This window comes from Oncorhynchus nerka, linkage group LG5, assembly GCF_034236695.1.
Source record: "Oncorhynchus nerka isolate Pitt River linkage group LG5, Oner_Uvic_2.0, whole genome shotgun sequence".
NCBI lineage: Eukaryota > Metazoa > Chordata > Actinopteri > Salmoniformes > Salmonidae > Oncorhynchus > Oncorhynchus nerka.
In genome coordinates, this window is record NC_088400.1 from 18,259,017 (window position 1) to 18,279,899 (window position 20,883).

Sequence of the window (20,883 nt, forward strand, 5' to 3'; positions counted from 1 at the left end):
CATTTTGAGAAAAACCCCCCAGTTTTGTAGAGGAAGTGTGCTTGTCAATAGAGGAAGTGTGCTTGTCAATAGAGGAAGTGTGTTTTTAAATAGATGAAGTCTGCTTGTCAATAGATGAAGTGTGCTTGTCAATAGAGGAACTGTGCTTGTAAATAGATGAAGTGTGCTTGTCAATAGATGAAGTGTGCTTGTCAATAGAGGAAGTGTGCTTGTCAATAGAGGAAGTGTGCTTGTCAATGGAGGAAGTGTGCTTGTCAATAGAGGAAGTGTGCTTGTCAATGGAGGAAGTGTGCTTGTCAATAGAGGAAGTGTGCTTGTCAATGGAGGAAGTGTGCTTGTCAATAGAGGAACTGTGCTTGTAAATAGATGAAGTGTGCTTGTCAATAGAGGAAGTGTGCTTGTCAATAGAGGAAGTGTGCTTGTCAATGGAGGAAGTGTGCTTGTCAATAGATGAAGTGTGCTTGTCAATAGATGAAGTGTGCTTGTCAATGGAGGAAGTGTGCTTGTCAATAGATGAAGTGTGCTTGTCAATAGAGGAAGTGTGCTTGTCAATAGAGGAAGTGTGCTTGTCAAAGGAGGAAGTGTGCTTGTCAATATATGAAGTGTGCTTGTCAATAGAGGAAGTGTGCTTGTCAATGGAGGAAGTGTGCTTGTCAATAGATGAAGTGTGCTTGTCAATAGAGGAAGTGTGCTTGTCAATAGAGGAAGTGTGCTTGTCAATGGAGGAAGTGTGCTTGTCAATAGAGGAAGGGTGCTTGTCAATAGAGGAAGTGTGCTTGTCAATAGAGGAAGTGTGCTTGTCAATAGAGGAAGTGTGCTTGTCAATAGATGAAGTGTGCTTGTTAATAGAGGAAGTGTGCTTGTCAATAGATGAAGTGTGCTTGTCCATAGAGGAAGTGTGCTTGTCAATAAATGAAGTGTGCTTGTCAATAGAGGAAGTGTACTTGTCAATAGAGGAAGTGTGCTTGTCAATAGAGGAAGTGTGCTTGTCAATAGAGGAAGTGTGCTTGTCAATAGAGGAAGTGTGCTTGTCAATAGATGAAGTCTGCTTGTCAATAGAGGAAATGTGCTTGTCAATAGAGGAAGTGTGCTTGTCAATAGATGAAGTGTGCTTGTCAATAGATGAAGTTTGCTTGTTAATAGAGGAAGTGTGCTTGTCAATAGAGGAAGTGTGCTTGTCAATAGAGGAAGTGTGCTTGTCAATGGAGGAAGTGTGCTTGTCAATAGATGAAGTGTGCTTGTCAATAGATGAAGTGTGCTTGTCAATGGAGGAAGTGTGCTTGTCAATAGATGAAGTGTGCTTGTCAATAGAGGAAGTGTGCTTGTCAATAGAGGAAGTGTGCTTGTCAAAGGAGGAAGTGTGCTTGTCAATATATGAAGTGTGCTTGTCAATAGAGGAAGTGTGCTTGTCAATGGAGGAAGTGTGCTTGTCAATAGATGAAGTGTGCTTGTCAATAGAGGAAGTGTGCTTGTCAATAGAGGAAGTGTGCTTGTCAATGGAGGAAGTGTGCTTGTCAATAGAGGAAGGGTGCTTGTCAATAGAGGAAGTGTGCTTGTCAATAGAGGAAGTGTGCTTGTCAATAGAATAGATGAAGTGTGCTTGTTAATAGAGGAAGTGTGCTTGTCAATAGATGAAGTGTGCTTGTCCATAGAGGAAGTGTGCTTGTCAATAGATGAAGTGTGCTTGTCAATAGAGGAAGTGTACTTGTCAATAGAGGAAGTGTGCTTGTCAATAGAGGAAGTGTGCTTGTCAATAGAGGAAGTGTGCTTGTCAATAGAGGAAGTGTGCTTGTCAATAGATGAAGTCTGCTTGTCAATAGAGGAAATGTGCTTGTCAATAGAGGAAGTGTGCTTGTCAATAGATGAAGTGTGCTTGTCAATAGATGAAGTTTGCTTGTTAATAGAGGAAGTGTGCTTGTCAATAGAGGAAGTGTGCTTGTCAATAGATGAAGTGTGCTTGTCAATAGATGAAGTGTGCTTGTCAATAGATGAAGTGTGCTTGTCAATAGATGAAGTGTGCTTGTCAATAGATGAAGTGTGCTTGTCAATAGATGAAGTCTGCTTGTCAATAGAGGAAATGTGCTTGTCAATAGAGGAAGTGTGCTTGTCAATAGAGGAAGTGTGCTTGTCAATAGATGTGAATAATTATGAAGAGAAAAGAAAAGCTTGTGCGAATTAATTAACATTGATTTATATGGATTGCTGTGCAAGGTTGGTGCTGTGTGTGTGCTGTGTGTGGAGCTGTTTGTGTGTGTGTGTGTGTGTGTGTGGTGATGTGTCTGTGTGTGTGTGTGTGTGAGAGAGAGAGACTGTTGGTGAATAAGAGCGTTGACTTTCTGCTAATTACCCAGCATGCCCTTTGTCCTCTTGTTAATTGTCCAGGTCCCCCCTCTCTCGTTCCATCCTTCCTTGATCCCCCTCTTATCTCTTTCTCTCTCCCCCCTCCTCTCACACCCCCCCCCCACCTCTCTCTCTCCCTCTCTCTCCCCTCTCTGCCTCTCTCTCTCTCTCCTCCCTCTCTCTCTCTCTCCCCTCTCTACCCTGTTAAACTGAGTTGGCGCAATCCTCTCAGTGATCTTCTATCTCTCGGCCCAAGACAGAGAAGGAGGTGTGGGGGAATATCCTGATGTGAGAGGCAAATTGAAGCATTTGCAGGACCGATTGGAAATCAAACTGTGTGAGAGCACACACACACACACACACACACACACACACACACACACACACACACACACACACACACACACACACACACAGATTGGATATGGGACACAACAGTAACACATTCAATCTCCTCCCATACAATCTGTTTTATCATCCCTCAACCTCTCTGCACCTTCCTGACATTCTTTCTCTCCCTTAACTTATATTTCTTACTCTTCTCTCTCTCTCCCTCTCTCTCTCCCGTATCTTCTCTTTCTCTCTCTCTCTCTCTCTTATATTTCTTACTCTTCTCTCTCTCTTTCTCTCTCTCTCCCTTATCTTCTATTTCTTACACTTCTCTCTCTCTTTCTCCCATATCTTCTATTTCTTACTCTTCTCTCTCTTTCTCTCTCTCTCTCTCTCTCCCTTATCTTCTATTTCTTACTCTTCTCTCTCTCTCTCTCTCCCTTATGTTCTATTTCTTACTCTTCTCTCTCTCTCTCTCTCTCCCTTATGTTATATTTCTTACTCTTCTCTCTCTCTCTCTCTCTCTCTCCCTTGTTCCATTTCTTACTCTTCTCTCTCTCGCCCTTATGTTCTATTTCTTTCTCTCTCTCTCTCCCTTATGTTCTATTTCTTACTCTTCCCTCTCTCTCTCCCTTATGTTCTACTTCTTACACTTCTCTTTCTCTTTCTCTCTCTCTCCCTTATCTTCTATTTCTTACACTTCTCTCTCTCTTTCTCTCTCTCTCCCATATCTTCTATTTCTTACTCTTTTCTCCCTTTCTCTCTCTCTCTCTCTCTCTCTCTCTCTCTCTCTCTCTCCTTATCTTCTATTTCTTACTCTTCTCTCTCTCTCTCTCCCTTATGTTCTATTTCTTACTCTTCTCTCTCTCTCTCTCTCTCTCTCCCTTATGTTCTATTTCTTTCTCTCTCTCTCCCTTATGTTCTATTTCTTACTCTTCTCTCTCTCTCCCTTATGTTCTATTTCCTACTCTTCTCTCTCTCTCTCTCTCTCCCTTATGTTCTATTTCTTACTCTTCTCTCTCTCTTCTTGCTCTCTCTCCCTTATGTTCTATTTCTTACTCTTCTCTCTCTCTTTCTCTCTCTCCCTTACCTTCTATTTCTTACTCTTCTCTCTCTCTCCCTTATCTTCAATTTCTTACTCTTCTCTCTCTCTCACTCTCTCTCTCCCTTATCTTCTATTTCTTACTCTTCTCTCACTCTCTCTCTCTCTCTCTTCTTTCTCTCTCTCACCTATCTTCTATTTCTTACTCTTCTCTCTCTCTTTCTCTCTCTCTCCCTTACCTTCTATTTCTTACTCTTCTGTCTCTCACTCTCTCTCTCTCTCTTCTTTCTCTCTCTCACTTATGTTCTATTTCTTACTCTTCTCTCTCTCTCTCTCTCTCTTCTTTCTCTCTCTCTTCTTTCTCTCTCTCAATTCAATTCAATTCAATTGACATGGCAAGTTCATTATTACTTACATTGTCAAAGTATACATATCGTAAAAATATAAATAAAATGAAAATATATATTTATATATAAAATATATTTATATATAAATAAATGGTGGGACCAACAGCAATAATAATAGTAGTAGTGGACATGGGATTACCATTAACAACAACTACAACAACAATATTAATGAGAACAACAATACATTAAAGCCATGGTAGTAGACCAGTGTCAACATGACTGAGAATACAGTCTCTCTCTCATGACTGAGAAGACACATGACATGGTATGAAAGATAAAACAAAACAAGATGGGAAATATTATTGACATTACTTTGCACTTTTCACTGGCTGTCCCTCAGGTTGTGGCAGGAGGACACATATTTGGCTGCCAAAACTGCAAATTTGGGCTTTTCACCCAATAAATATTAGATTTGCTTCATCTTTTATAGTTTCAAATTATTTGTATTGAATTATAATTTTGGGAAATAAATATTCTCTTAGGTCTGAGTATTTGTCACAGTGTAATAGGAAATATAGCTCTGTCTCTACCTCTCCCCTGGAGCAGAGTGAGCACAGCCTGTCCTCTCTGGGCAGCCAGGTTTGTCTGTGACGACCGGTCTCTATAGCCAGACTGTCCTCTCTGGGCAGCCAGGTTTGTCTGTGACGACCGGTCTCTATAGCCAGACTGTCCTCTCTGGGCAGCCAGGTTTGTCTGTGATGACCGGTCTCTATAGCCAGACTGTCCTCTCTGGGCAGCCAGGTTTGTCTGTGATGACCGGTCTCTATAGCCAGACTGTCCTCTCTGGGCAGCCAGGTTTGTCTGTGATGACCGGTCTCTATAGCCAGACTGTCCTCTCTGGGCAGCCAGGTTTGTCTGTGATGACCGGTCTCTATAGCCAGACTGTCCTCTCTGGGCAGCCAGGTTTGTCTGTGATGACCGGTCTCTATAGCCAGACTGTCCTCTCTGGGCAGCCAGGTTTGTCTGTGATGACCGGTCTCTATAGCCAGACTGTCCTCTCTGGGCAGCCAGGTTTGTCTGTGATGACCGGTCTCTATAGCCAGACTGTCCTCTCTGGGCAGCCAGGTTTGTCTGTGATGACCGGTCTCTAGCCAGACTGTCCTCTCTGGGGTTTGTCTGTGAGCCGGTCTCTAGCCAGTGTTGGGCAGCCAGGTTTGTCTGTGATGACCGGTCTCTATAGCCAGACTGTCCTCTCTGGGCAGCCAGGTTTGTCTGTGATGACCGGTCTCTATAGCCAGACTGTCCTCTCTGGGCAGCCAGGTTTGTCTGTGATGACCGGTCTCTATAGCCAGACTGTCCTCTCTGGGCAGCCAGGTTTGTCTGTGACGACCGGTCTCTATAGCCAGACTGTCCTCTCTGGGCAGCCAGGTTTGTCTGTGACGACCGGTCTCTATAGCCAGACTGTCCTCTCTGGGCAGCCAGGTTTGTCTGTGACGACCGGTCTCTATAGCCAGACTGTCCTCTCTGGGCAGCCAGGTTTGTCTGTGATGACCGGTCTCTATAGCCAGACTGTCCTCTCTGGGCAGCCAGGTTTGTCTGTGATGACCGGTCTCTATAGCCAGACTGTCCTCTCTGGGCAGCCAGGTTTGTCTGTGACGACCGGTCTCTATAGCCAGACTGTCCTCTCTGGGCAGCCAGGTTTGTCTGTGACGACCGGTCTCTATAGCCAGACTGTCCTCTCTGGGCAGCCAGGTTTGTCTGTGACGACCGGTCTCTATAGCCAGACTGTCCTCTCTGGGCAGCCAGGTTTGTCTGTGACGACCGGTCTCTATAGCCAGACTGTCCTCTCTGGGCAGCCAGGTTTGTCTGTGACGACGGGTCTCTATAGCCAGACTGTCCTCTCTGGGCAGCCAGGTTTGTCTGTGACGACCGGTCTCTATAGCCAGACTGTCCTCTCTGGGCAGCCAGGTTTGTCTGTGGCTTGACCGGTCTGTCCTCTCTGGGCAGCCAGGTTTGACGACCAGTCTCTATAGCCAGACTGTCCTCTCTGGGCAGCCAGGTTTGTCTGTGACGACCGGTCTCTATAGCCAGACTGTCCTCTCTGGGAAGCCAGGTTTGTCTGTGACGACCGGTCTCTATAGCCAGACTGTCCTCTCTGGGCAGCCAGGTTTGTCTGTGACGACCGGTCTCTATAGCCAGACTGTCCTTTCTGGGAAGCCAGGTTTGTCTGTGACGACCGGTCTCTATAGCCAGACTGTCCTCTCTGGGCAGCCAGGTTTGTCTGTGACGACCGGTCTCTATAGCCAGACTGTCCTTTCTGGGAAGCCAGGTTTGTCTGTGACGACCGGTCTCTATAGCCAGACTGTCCTCTCTGGGCAGCCAGGTTTGTCTGTGACGACCGGTCTCTATAGCCAGACTGTCCTCTCTGGGCAGCCAGGTTTGTCTGTGACGACGGGTCTCTATAGCCAGACTGTCCTTTCTGGGAAGCCAGGTTTGTCTGTGACGACCGGTCTCTAAAGCCAGACTGTCCTCTCTGGGCAGCCAGGTTTGTCTGTGACGACCGGTCTCTAAAGCCAGACTGTGCTCACTGAGTCTGTACCTAGTCAATGTTTTCCTCAGTTTTCCATCAGTCACAGTGGTCAGATATTCTGCCACCATGTACTGTCTGTTTAGAGCCAAATAGCATTGAAGTTTTCTTAGATTTGTTGTGGTGTCTTTCCAATAGGTGATATATTTTTATTTTTGTTTTGTGATGATTTGGTTGGGCCAGATTTTCTGAGTGCTGTTCTGAGGCTCTATGGGGTTGGTTTGGGTTGGTGAACTGAGCCTCAGAACCAGCTGGCTGAGGGGACTCTTCTCTTGTTTCATCTCTTGACATTGTAGAGCTGTGTGATGGAATGTTTTGGGGTCACTTGTTTTTAGATGGTTGTAAAATTTGATGGCTCTTTTTTCTATTTGAATGAGTAGGGGGTATTGACCCAATTCTGCTCTACATGCATTATTTGGAGTTTTTCTTTGCACTTGCAATACAGTCTTGCAAAACTCTGCATGCAGTATTTCAATTGGATGTTTGTCCCATTTGGTAAATTCATTATTAGAGATTGGACCCCAGACTTTACTGCCATATAGAGCAATTGGTTCTATAACTGATTGAAACATTTTGAGACAGATTCTAATTGGAATTTCGATTTTGATGTTCCTTTAAATGGCATAGAATGCTCTTCTTGCTTTGTCTCTCAGCTCATTCACAGCCATGTGAAAGCTACCTGTGTTGCTGATATTTAGTCCTAGATATGTGTCGTTTTTGGTGTGTTCTAATAGAACTGTGTCCAAATAGAATTTATATTTGTCATCCTTATTTCCAGCCCTTTTTTGGAATATCATTATATATATATTTTTTTTAGGTTAACGGTCAGAGCCCAGGTCTGACAAAACCTGTGAAGATGATCTAGATGCTGCTCTAAACTCCTCCTTAGTGGGAGACAGCAGCACCAGGCCATCTGTCTACAGCAGACACTTGATTTCAGTGTTGTGTAGGGTGATACCAGGTGCTGCCGATTCTTCTAATGTTTTTGCCAATTCATTAATGTAGATGTTAAATAGTGTTGGACTTATTGGGCAGCCCTGTTTCACTCCCCGTCCCTGAGAGAAGAAGTCTGTTTCCTTGTTGCCAATTTTAAACGCACATTTGTTTTTAGTGTACATTGATTTAATAAAATCATGTTTTCCCTCCAATACCACTTTCTATTAGTTTATAAAAAAGACCTTCGTGCCAAATTGAATCAAATGCTTTCTTGAAATCTACAAAACACGAGTAGATTTTTCCTTTGTTTTGGTTTACTTGTTTATCAATTAGAGTGTGGAGGGTATACATGTGGTCTGTTGTACGATCATTTTTTAGAAATCCAATCTGGCTTCCGCTCAGGACGTTGTGTTCGTCAAGGAAATGATATAGTCTGTTATTTATAATACTGCAGAGAATTTTCCCCATGTTGCTGTTAACGCAAATTCCTCTGTAATTATTTGGGTCAAATTTGTCTCAATTTTTATAGATTGGTGTGATCAATCCCTGGTTCCAAATACCGGGGAAAATACCTGCAGTGAGGATATTGTTGAAGAGTTTGAGTATAGCCAATTTGAATTTGTGGTCTGTGTATTTGATAATTTCATTTAAAATACCATCAGCACCACAGGCCTTTTTGGGTTGGAGAGTGCATAGTTTTTCACATCATTCTTCTGTAATTGGGGTATCCACAGGATTCTGATAGTCTTTGACTGCTGATTCAAGGATTTGTAAATGTTCTTTCTTTCTTTCTTTCTTTCTTTCTTTCTTTCTTTCTTTCTTTCTTTCCTTCTTTCTTTCTTTCTTTCCTTCTTCCTTCCTTCCTTCCTTTTGGGCTCTTTGTTATATTGCTGTAGAGGTTTGTAAAGTGATTTCTCCACATATCCCCATGTTGGAGAGCCAATTCCTCATGATGAGGTTTGCTAAGTGATTTCTCCACATATCCCCATCTTGGAGAGCCAATTCCTCATGATGAGGTTTGCAAAGTGATTTCTCCACATATCCCCATGTTGGAGAGCCAATTCCTCATGATGAGGTTTGCAAAGTGATTTCTCCACATATCCCCATGTTGGAGAGCCAATTCCTCATGATGAGGTTTGCAAAGTGATTTCTCCACATATCCCCATGTTGGAGAGCCAATTCCTCATGATGAGGTTTGCAAAGTGATTTCTCCACATATCCCCATGTTGGAGAGCCAATTCCTCATGATGAGGTTTGCAAAGTGATTTCTCCACATATCCCCATGTTGGAGAGCCAATTCCTCATGATGAGGTTTGCAAAGTGATTTCTCCACATATCCCCATGTTGGAGAGCCAATTCCTCATGATGAGGTTTGTAAAGTGATTTCTCCACATATCCCCATGTTGGAGAGCCAATTCCTCATGATGAGGTTTGCAAAGTGATTTCTCCACATATCCCCATTTTGGAGAGCCAATTCCTCATGATGAGGTTTGCAAAGTGATTTCTCCACATATCCCCATGTTGGAGAGCCAATTCCTCATGATGAGGTTTGCAAAGTGATTTCTCCACATATCCCCATGTTGGAGAGCCAATTCCTCATGATGAGGTTTGCAAAGTGATTTCTCCACATATCCCCATGTTGGAGAGCCAATTCCTCATGATGAGGTTTGCAAAGTGATTTCTCCACATATCCCCATGTTGGAGAGCCAATTCCTCATGATGAGGTTTGTTTAATTTATTCCAATTCTCCCAGAAGTGGTTTGATTCTATGGATTCCTCAATTCCATCCAGCTGATTTCTAATGTGCTGTTCCTTTTTTGTTCTTAGGGTGTGTTTGTATTGCTTCAGTGTTTCCCCATATTGAAGGCATATATTTTTGTTGTCTGGTTCTCTGTGTTTTTGATTAGATATATTTCTCAATGACTTTCTTAGATTTTTGCAATCATTATCAAACCATTTCTCATTATCTGTTATTTCTGGTTTGCTCTTATGCTTCTTTAAATTAGCCAAGGAGGCTAATTTGTCAAACATAAAGTTTATGTTCCAAACAGCCATATTTACACCTTCATTGCTGTAGGAGAATGTTAAGGCTAAAAAGTTGTCCAGGAGAGATTGTATTTTTTGGCTACTAATTGCTTTTTGGTAGATGTCTGTACTGTTTTCTCTCCATCTATAGGCCTGTTTTGTACCATGTAATTTATTGGGCCGTGATGCTTCATGGTTGGGTTCCGCTCTTCTCAGATACACTGTGATTTTACTGTGGTCTGAGAGAGGTGTTAGTGGGCTGACTGTGAAGGATCTGAGAGACTCTGGGTTTAGGTCTGAGAGAGGTGTTAGTGGGCTGACTGTGAAGGCTCTGAGAGACTCTGGGTTTAGGTCAGTGAGGAAGTAGTCTACAGGGCTGCTGTTCCTTCCTTCCTTCCTTCCTTCCTTCCTTCCTTCCTTCCTTCCTTCCTTCCTTCCTTCCTTCCTTCCTTCCTTCCTTCCTTCCTTCCTTCCTTCCTTCCTTCCTTCCTTCCTTCCTTCCTTCCTTCCTTCCTTCCTTCCTTCCTTCCTTCCTTCCTTCCTTCCTTTCTCTCTCTCTCTCTCCCTCATCTTCTATTTCTTACTCTTCTCTTTCTCTCTTCTTTCTCTCTCTCTCTCTCTTCTTTCTCTTCCTTCTATCTCTTTCTATTAACCCCTCGCTCAGTTTCTCCCATTCTCCCTTTTCTCTTGTCATTCTAGCCTAAACCCTAAATCTCACTCTGGTGCCTTCATCCCTCTTCCCTGCCAACCTGTCCAGACTATCCACAACACACACACACACACACACACACACACACACACACACACACACACACACACACACACACACACACACACACACACACACACACACACACACACACACACACACACACACACACACGGCTAGAGTGTCATCTCTTAATGAGAGGGAGGATAGGTACTGGCAGCAGTCTGATGGTGTGACTCTGCCAGAGCTCTCTCTGGCTCTGTCTCCAGAACTCCAGCCAGACCACCCAGCCTCTCCTCTCCCCGTGCCCAGACAGGAGGGCCCGTCCTGGGGCTAGAGGGAGGGGGTTGGCAGGCTTGTCTGGAGGTCTGGGCTCCAGCTCCAGTCACTGTGACAAGGCACACAGCCATGCCCAACCCCTACCACCTGAACCTAAACAGGCTGGGCTGGCAGGACAGACAGACAGGAGAGTGTATTTGTCCATCTGCAGAAACATTCCCCTAATTTAAAAGCCTCTGAGGGTCATCTACTGTGTCTATTTTTATGTATGTGTGAGAGATAATGTGTGTGTGTGTGTGAGAGATACTTTATGTGTGTGAAAGAGATTGTGTGTGTTTGTGTTTTCTGTTCCACTTATTGCATGTTACAGCATCAGTCAGCTCTGCCGCAGGCCTGGGACCTGTCCTAGTGAATTAGTGATGATCAGACTCATCAATACTGTATGGCGCTCTCTCTCTGGGAATCTGATCTGGGATCAGAGTTAGAGAGCAGAGCGCATGCAAGACCAAAGAAGGGTGTGTAAGCAGTACACCTTCCTCTGAGGCTCTCTCTCTCTCTCTCTGTGTGTGTGTGTGTGTGTGTGTGTGTGTGTGTGTGTGTGTGTGTGTGTGTGTGTGTGTGTGTGTGTGTGTGTGTGTGTGTGTGTGTGTGTGTGTGTGTGTGTGTGTGTGTGTGCGTGCGTGTGTGTGTGTGTGTATTTTCATGATGTGTGATGCATTTTCCGAATGTGTCATGTGTGTGTGTGTGTGTGTGTGTGCGTGCGTGCATGTGTGTGTGTGTATTTTCATGATGTGTGATGCATTTTCCGAATGTGTTGTGTGTGTGTGTGTGTGTGTGTGTGTGTGTGTGTGTGTGTGCGTGCGTGCACAGTGTGTGGTCTCATGCAGTCCCCAGAGTAGTTGATATTCAGCATGTGAGGTTCCACAGGGATACAGTAGGAGGCTTCCATCCCATCAGTGTCTGTACAATACACAGGCTGATCTGTTCATTGGTTGATAGACTGATCAACACTGTTCATTGGTTGATAGACTGATCAACGTTGTTCATTGGTTGATAGACTGATCAACATTGTCCATTGGTTGATAGACTGATCAACACTGTTCATTGGTTGATAGACTGATCAACATTGTTCATTGGTTGATAGACTGATCAACACTGTTCATTGGTTGATAGACTGATCAGCATTGTTATTGGTTGATAGACTGATCAACACTGTTCATTGGTTGATAGACTGATCAACATTGTTCATTGGTTGATAGACTGATCAACACTGTTCATTGGTTGATAGACTGATCAACATTGTTCATTGGTTGATAGACTGATCAACATTGTTCATTGGTTGATGTCTTGTGCAATTCAATAAAAAGCTTCTTTATTACTGAAAGTAGAACCAACACGTTTTTGCTTTCAATGGTTCTGGTCTCAGCTGGTCAACATGTACTGGTATGTACCAGGATAAACTAGACATTTAATACACTCTGGTTCTGGTCTCACCTGGTATTAAGTGCATTTAAATGTTTTGTCACTTGTCTCACCTGGTGTGTAGTGTGTATTCTGTGTTCTGTAGAGTTTGTAGGAACTTGGACTAGTTTCTCAACTTGTCTGTAGTGTATATTCAGTGTGTATAACTGGGACTAGTTTCTCAACTGGTCTGTAGTGTATATTCAGCGTGTATAACTGGGACTAGTTTCTCAACTTGTCTGTAGTGTATATTCAGTGTGTATAACTGGGACTAGTTTCTCAACTGGTCTGTAGTGTATATTCAGTGTGTATAACTTGGACTAGTTTCTCAACTGGTCTGTAGTGTGTATTCAGTGTGTATAACTTGGACTAGTTTCTCAACTGGTCTGTAGTGTATATTCAGTGTGTATAACTTGGACTAGTTTCTCAACTGGTCTGTAGTGTATATTCAGTGTGTATAACTTGGACTAGTTTCTCAACTGGTCTGTAGTGTATATTCAGCGTGTATAACTGGGACTAGTTTCTCAACTGGTCTGTAGTGTATATTCAGTGTGTATAACTGGGACTAGTTTCTCAACTGGTCTGTAGTGTATATTCAGCGTGTATAACTGGGACTAGTTTCTCAACTGGTCTGTAGTGTATATTCAGCGTGTATAACTGGGACTAGTTTCTCAACTGGTCTGTAGTGTATATTCAGTGTGTATAACTGGGACTAGTTTCTCAACTGGTCTGTAGTGTATATTCAGTGTGTATAACTTGGACTAGTTTCTCAACTGGTCTGTAGTGTATATTCAGTGTGTATAACTGGGACTAGTGTCTCACCTGGTTTCCAGTGGAACATTACTATTCAGTACCCAGCTGTCCTGTAGCTGTACAGACTCTGGTGAGGTGGGCCCATCCCCTGGTACCGGAGGGGGGGCGTGGATGGTGTTCCTACCCCCTCTTAGGGTGTTCCTGTTCAGGCTGTTGGCTGAGGAGTGGTGGTGGTGGTGGGAAAGGGTCTGGTGGTTGTGAGGGGGAGGCAGGGGGGGTCGCAGAGTGGAACCACTAAGGTGGTTAGGAGCTCCTGGAGAGAGCGAGGGAGAGAAAAAAAATAAGATGGTTATCCAGAAATAATGAAAGCATGGCGATCCCCATTTCTATTGTGGTCAGATTGAGGAATAGAAGGGGAGAGGAGAGGAGTGGAAAGGAAAGGAGAGGAGTGGAAAGGAAAGCAAAGGAGAGGTGAGGAAAGGAAAGGAGGGGAGAGGAAAGGAGAGGAGGGAAGAGGTAAGGAAAGGAGGGGAGGGGAGAGGAAAGGAGAGAAAAGGAAAGGAAAGGGGGAGTGGAAAGGAGGGGAAAGGAGGGGAGAGGAAAGGAGAGGAGGGAAGAGGTAAGGAAAGGAGGGAAGAGGTAAGGAAAGGAGGGGAGGGGAGAGGAAAGGTGAGGAGAGGAAAGGAGGGAGAGGAAAGGAGGGGAAAGGAGAGGAGGGGAGGAGAAAGGTAAGGATGGGAGAGGAGAGGAGAGGAGGGAAGGGGAGAGGAAGGGAGAGGAGAGAGGAGAGGAGAGGGAGAGGAAGGGAGGGAAAATGAGAGGAAGGGAGAGGAGAGGAGACGAAGGCAGAGGAGGGGAGGGGAGGGGGGAGAGAAGGAGAGGAAGAGGGAGAGGAGGGGAACGAGAGGCCTGATACTGGTGGCTCTGAGAGAGGGGAATGAACAGATGTGTATAAAGGGAAAGAGAGATGGAAGGGAGGAGAGGAGGGACCTCTACACAGGACAGACACTTCACATCTGTGTATACACAAAGACTCTCCTGAGAGGGCAGACAGGCACACACACACACACACACACACACACACACACACACACACACACACACACACACACACACACACACACACACACACACACACACACACACACACACACACAAAGACACACAAATGTGGAGGATGATGGAGTTTGATAGTCATGTGTTGTCCTCCTCCCGTCTCATCCCTCCATTTCATCTACTCTCATCCTTTTTCATCACTCTGTTTCTCTCCCTTTGTCTTCATCCCTGCATCATTGCAGCAGATGTTAATAGCTGTGAAACCATGTGAGTAAATGCTATTATTTACATTTCAAACAGACACACCCACACACACACACTCACGCACACACACAAACACACACACACACAAACACACACAAACACACACACTCACGCACACACACACACACACACACACACACACACACACACACACACACACACACACACACACACACACACACACACACACACACACACACAAACACACACAAACACACACACACTCACGCACACACACACACACACACACACACACACTCACGCACACACACAAACACACACACACAAACACACAAACACACACACACACTCACGCACACACACAAACACACACACACACACACACACACACACAAACACACACACCATCTGTTTAAATTCTTGTATTTATATTCTGTCTCTCCCTCTCAAATCTGCCGATAAAAATGCATTGCATTTCTCAAATCTCCCTTTCGATGAATATAACAAAAAGTATTCATTCAAATTCTACTGAATTATATATATGGCACTTTCAATAGCAGAAGCATGTGGTTTCTGAGTTCTAGTTTCCAAGTAGGCAGTCTCCAGAGGGTTGGGGTGTCTGAGTTCTAGTTTACAAGTAGAGAGTCTCCTGGGGGTTGGGGTGTCTGAGTTCTAGTTTACAAGTAGACAGTCTCCAGAGGGTTGGGGTGTCTGAGTTCTAGTTTACAAGTAGACAGTCTCCAGAGGGTTGAGGTGTCTGAGTTCTAGTTTACAAGTAGACAGTCTCCAGAGGGTTGGGGTGTCTGAGTTCTAGTTTACAAGTAGACAGTCTCCAGAGGGTTGAGGTGTCTGAGTTCTAGTTTACAAGTAGAGAGTCTCCAGAGGGTTGGGGTGTCTGAGTTCTAGTTTACAAGTAGACAGTCTCCAGAGGGTTGGGGTGTCTGAGTTCTAGTTTACAAGTAGAGAGTCTCCTGAGGGTTGGGGTGTCTGAGTTCTAGTTTACAAGTAGGCAGTCTCCAGAGGGTTGGGGTGTCTGAGTTCTAGTTTACAAGTAGAGAGTCTCCTGAGGGTTGGGGTGTCTGAGTTCTAGTTTACAAGTAGAGAGTCTCCAGAGGGTTGGGGATTTAGTTTGTGTGACTTTTTTCAAAGCCCAGTTCACAATCTTGTGAGTAAAAAAAAATACAAAAAATGTTATATATTCGTAGGTGTGTGTTTTTAGAAATAGACCAGCACTTACACTGCTTGCGTTCTCCAGAATATATTCCACTGGTGTGATATGTTAGCCACCGAATTCTCTACTACAGAGATGCAAGCCTGTTAGCTTGCTAGAGAGCTAGACCAAAGCATTAATTCTACAGCGATGCTAGCCTGTTAGCTTGCTAGAGAGCTAGACCAAAGCATTAATTCTACAGCGATGCTAGCCTGTTAGCTTGCTAGAGAGCTAGACCAAAGCATTAATTCTACAGCGATGCTAGCCTGTTAGCTTGCTAGAGAGCTAGACCAAAGCATTAATTCTACAGCGATGCTAGCCTGTTAGCCTGCTAGAGAGCTAGACCAAAGCATTAATTCTACAGCGATGCTAGCCTGTTAGCCAGCTAGAGAGCTAGACCAAACAGTACGCCAGGGTACACATGCAGACACCAGCAGAATGAGGCAGGGGCTCTCCATGGCACGTTAACTTCACTGTGTGTGTGTGTGTGTGTGTGGGTGTGTGTGTGTGTGTGTGTGTTAGGCCCATGGCAGTGAGAACCATGGGAAGCGGTTTGTTTTCCAGGCTCTGGACGGGTAAACTGTTTATTGACATTTTCTCTGGTTCAACACAATGAGTCGCATGGTGGGGTATGTGTGTGTGTGCGCAAAAAAAAACTACTTCAGCAGTTTAAAAGAAATCAGCATAGGGCTCAACTCAGGGGAGTTCTCTTGTTCTTACTCTCCATCCTCTCTGTCAATTCAATCTCTCTCTCTCTCTCTCTCTCTCTCTAAACATTCATCCCAGCAGATACAAGTTGTACCTTCCCTTCCTAGCAAGTAGCTAGCGACCCTCTCACTAAAAATAGGTAGCGCTCCCTATGCATAATGAATAGGCCTCGGAACCGCAGCGCTAATGCTAGCTCTTTCTAGGAGCGATCAGACGCGCTACATTTGGCCTGAGACTCTTCTCCCTCTCTGAGAGTGTGTGTCTGAGAATGTTCGGAGCAGGTGCTCTGAGCCAGACCCAATTCCAAACCCTGAACCCCATTTAGCTTTCCATTTCCACTTGCTGAACAGAAATAGTGTGTAAATGCATGCGTGTGTGCTTATGTGTCTGTGATCATGAGTGTGTGCGTGTGTGTGTCATGTAGAGTGGACGCTGAGCAGGAAATGAGACGAACCAAGCCATGCAGAAACTAACAAGAGAGATAATCCCCAGGAAGTCACACGCTGGGTGGGTGTGTCTGTCTGTCTGTTTGTGTGTGGGAGAGGGTGTGTGTCTGTGTACTTATTTGTGTTTACTCTTGTTTGTGTCTGTGGTCGCTGGTGTGTGTGTTTGTCCCAGAGGAGGCTGGTTGTAGGAGCTATAGGAGGACAGGCTCATTGTAACAACTGGAATAGAATAAATGGAATGTAGTTAAACATGAGGTTTCCATGTGTTTGATGTGTTTGGCTCTGTTCCATTTATTTCATTACAGCCATTACAATGAGCCTGTCCTCCTATAGCTCCTCCCACCAGCCTCCTTTGGTGTGTACATATGTTGTGTATCTCTCTCTTCCCCAAGCTATCTGTTATGTTACAGTGCCTTGTGTGTCTCTCTACCCCAACCTCTCTGTTATGTTACAGTGCCTTGTGTGTCTCTCTACCCCAAGCTCTCTGTTATGTTACAGTGCCTTGTGTGTCTCTCTCTACCCCAAGCTCTCTGTTATGTTACAGTGCCTTGTGTGTCTCTCTCTTCCCCAAGCTCTCTGTTATGTCACAGTGCCTTGTGTGTCTCTCTCTACCCCAACCTCTCTGTTATGTTACAGTGCCTTGTGTGTCTCTCTCTTCCCCAAGCTCTCTGTTATGTTACAGTGCCTTGTGTGTCTCTCTCTACCCCAAGCTCTCTGAATTGTTACAGTGCCTTGTGTGTCTCTCTCTACCCCAAGCTCTCTGTTATGTTACAGTGCCTTGTGTGTCTCTCTAACCCAACCTCTCTGTTATGTTACAGTGCCTTGTGTGTCTCTCTCTACCCCAAGCTCTCTGTTATGTTACAGTGCCTTGTGTGTCTCTCTAACCCAACCTCTCTGTTATGTTACAGTGCCTTGTGTGTCTCTCTCTACCCCAAGCTCTCTGTTATGTTACAGTGCCTTGTGTGTCTCTCTCTACCCCAAGCTCTCTGTTATGTTACAGTGCCTTGTGTGTCTCTCTCTTCCCCAAGCTCTCTGTTATGTTACAGTGCCTTGTGTGTCTCTCTCTTCCCCAACCTCTCTGTTATGTTACAGTGCCTTGTGTGTCTCTCTCTACCCCAACCTATCTGTTATGTTACAGTGCCTTGTGTGTCTCTCTCTAACCCAACCTCTCTGTTATGTTACAGTGCCTTGTGTGTCTCTCTAACCCAACCTCTCTGTTATGTTACAGTGCCTTGTGTGTCTCTCTCTACCCCAAGCTCTCTGTTATGTTACAGTGCCTTGTGTGTCTCTCTACCCCAACATCTCTGTTATGTTACAGTGCCATGTGTGTCTCTCTACCCCAAGCTCTCTGTTATGTTACAGTGCCTTGTGTGTCTCTCTCTTCCCCAAGCTCTCTGTTATGTTACAGTGCCTTGTGTGTCTCTCTCTACCCCAAACTCTCTGTTATGTTACAGTGCCTTGTGTGTCTCTCTCTACCCCAACCTCTCTGTTATGTTACAGTGCCTTGTGTGTCTCTCTCTTCCCCAAGCTCTCTGTTATGTTACAGTGCCTTGTGTGTCTCTCTCTACCCCAACCTCTCTGTTATGTTACAGTGCCTTGTGTGTCTTTCTCTTCCCCAAGCTCTCTGTTATGTTACAGTGCCTTGTGTGTCTCTCTCTTCCCCAACCTCTCTGTTATGTTACAGTGCCTTGTGTGTCTCTCTACCCCAAGCTCTCTGTTATGTTACAGTGCCTTGTGTGTCTCTCTCTACCCAAAGCTCTCTGAATTGTTACAGTGCCTTGTGTGTCTCTCTCTACCCCAAGCTCTCTGTTATGTTACAGTGCCTTGTGTGTCTCTCTAACCCAACCTCTCTGTTATGTTACAGTGCCTTGTGTGTCTCTCTCTACCCCAAGCTCTCTGTTATGTTACAGTGCCTTGTGTGTCTCTCTCTACCCCAAGCTCTCTGTTATGTTACAGTGCCTTGTGTGTCTCTCTCTTCCCCAACCTCTCTGTTATGTTACAGTGCCTTGTGTGTCTCTCTCTACCCCAACCTCTCTGTTATGTTACAGTGCCTTGTGTGTCTCTCTCTAACCCAACCTCTCTGTTATGTTACAGTGCCTTGTGTGTCTCTCTCTACCCCAACCTCTCAGTTATGTTACAGTGCCTTGTGTGTCTCTCTCTACCCCAAGCTCTCTGTTATGTTACAGTGCCTTGTGTGTCTCTCTACCCCAACCTCTCTGTTATGTTACAGTGCCTTGTGTGTCTCTCTACCCCAAGCTCTCAGTTATGTTACAGTGCCTTGTGTGTCTCTCTACCCCAACCTCTCTGTTATGTTACAGTGCCTTGTGTGTCTCTCTACCCCAAGCTCTCTGTTATGTTACAGTGCCTTGTGTGTCTCTCTCTACCCCAAGCTCTCTGTTATGTTACAGTGCCTTGTGTGTCTCTCTCTTCCCCAAGCTCTCTGTTATGTTACAGTGCCTTGTGTGTCTCTCTCTACCCCAACCTCTCTGTTATGTTACAGTGCCTTGTGTGTCTCTCTCTTCCCCAAGCTCTCTGTTATGTTACAGTGCCTTGTGTGTCTCTCTCTACCCCAACCTCTCAGTTATGTTACAGTGCCTTGTGTGTCTCTCTCTTCCCCAAGCTCTCTGTTATGTTACAGTGCCTTGTGTGTCTCTCTACCCCAACCTCTCTGTTATGTTACAGTGCCTTGTGTGTCTCTCTCTACCCCAACCTCTCAGTTATGTTACAGTGCCTTGTGTGTCTCTCTCTTCCCCAAGCTCTCTGTTATGTTACAGTGCCTTGTGTGTCTCTCTCTTCCCCAAGCTCTCTGTTATGTTACAGTGCCTTGTGTGTCTCTCTCTACCCCAACCTCTCTGTTATGTTACAGTGCCTTGTGTGTCTTTCTCTTCCCCAAGCTCTCTGTTATGTTACAGTGCCTTGTGTGTCTCTCTCTTCCCCAAGCTCTCTGTTATGTTACAGTGCCTTGTGTGTCTCTCTCTACCCCAACCTCTCTGTTATGTTACAGTGCCTTGTGTGTCTCTCTACCCCAACATCTCTGTTATGTTACAGTGCCTTGTGTGTCTCTCTACCCCAAGCTCTCTGTTATGTTACAGTGCCTTGTGTGTCTCTCTACCCCAACATCTATGTTATGTTACAGTGCCTTGTGTGTCTCTCTACCCCAAGCTCTCTGTTATGTTACAGTGCCTTGTGTGTCTCTCTCTACCCCAACCTCTCTGTTATGTTACAGTGCCTTGTGTGTCTCTCTAACCCAACCTCTCTGTTATGTTACAGTGCCTTGTGTGTCTCTCTCTACCCCAAGCTCTCTGTTATGTTACAGTGCCTTGTGTGTCTCTCTAACCCAACCTCTCTGTTATGTTACAGTGCCTTGTGTGTCTCTCTCTACCCCAAGCTCTCTGTTATGTTACAGTGCCTTGTGTGTCTCTCTCTACCCCAAGCTCTCTGTTATGTTACAGTGCCTTGTGTGTCTCTCTCTTCCCCAAGCTCTCTGTTATGTTACAGTGCCTTGTGTGTCTCTCTCTTCCCCAACCTCTCTGTTATGTTACAGTGCCTTGTGTGTCTCTCTCTACCCCAACCTATCTGTTATGTTACAGTGCCTTGTGTGTCTCTCTCTCTAACCCAACCTCTCTGTTATGTTACAGTGCCTTGTGTGTCTCTAACCCAACCTCTCTGTTATGTTACAGTGCCTTGTGTGTCTCTCTCTACCCCAAGCTCTCTGTTATGTTACAGTGCCTTGTGTGTCTCTCTACCCCAACATCTCTGTTATGTTACAGTGCCATGTGTGTCTCTCTACCCCAAGCTCTCTGTTATGTTACAGTGCCTTGTGTGTCTCTCTCTTCCCCAAGCTCTCTGTTATGTTACAGTGCCTTGTGTGTCTCTCTCTACCCCAAACTCTCTGTTATGTTACAGTGCCTTGTGTGTCTCTCTCTACCCCAACCTCTCTGTTATGTTACAGTGCCTTGTGTGTCTCTCTCTTCCCCAAGCTCTCTGTTATGTTACAGTGCCTTGTGTGTCTCTCTCTACCCCAACCTCTCTGTTATGTTACAGTGCCTTGTGTGTCTTTCTCTTCCCCAAGCTCTCTGTTATGTTACAGTGCCTTGTGTGTCTCTCTCTTCCCCAACCTCTCTGTTATGTTACAGTGCCTTGTGTGTCTCTCTACCCCAAGCTCTCTGTTATGTTACAGTGCCTTGTGTGTCTCTCTCTACCCAAAGCTCTCTGAATTGTTACAGTGCCTTGTGTGTCTCTCTCTACCCCAAGCTCTCTGTTATGTTACAGTGCCTTGTGTGTCTCTCTAACCCAACCTCTCTGTTATGTTACAGTGCCTTGTGTGTCTCTCTCTACCCCAAGCTCTCTGTTATGTTACAGTGCCTTGTGTGTCTCTCTCTACCCCAAGCTCTCTGTTATGTTACAGTGCCTTGTGTGTCTCTCTCTT

The 20,883-nt window shown here is 45.0% G+C and overlaps 1 protein-coding gene across 1 annotated transcript in view; it reads right to left on the reverse strand.

The window, feature by feature from the left end:
- The window catches only part of LOC115126950 (teneurin-2-like), a 408,099-nt gene that overhangs the window by 115,966 nt on the left and 271,250 nt on the right, over positions 1 to 20,883 (reverse strand). The window contains exon 5 of the mRNA XM_065018426.1: positions 12,879 to 13,122. Coding sequence (XP_064874498.1) covers positions 12,879 to 13,122 — 244 coding nt within the window. The remainder of the gene's footprint in view (positions 1 to 12,878; positions 13,123 to 20,883) is intronic.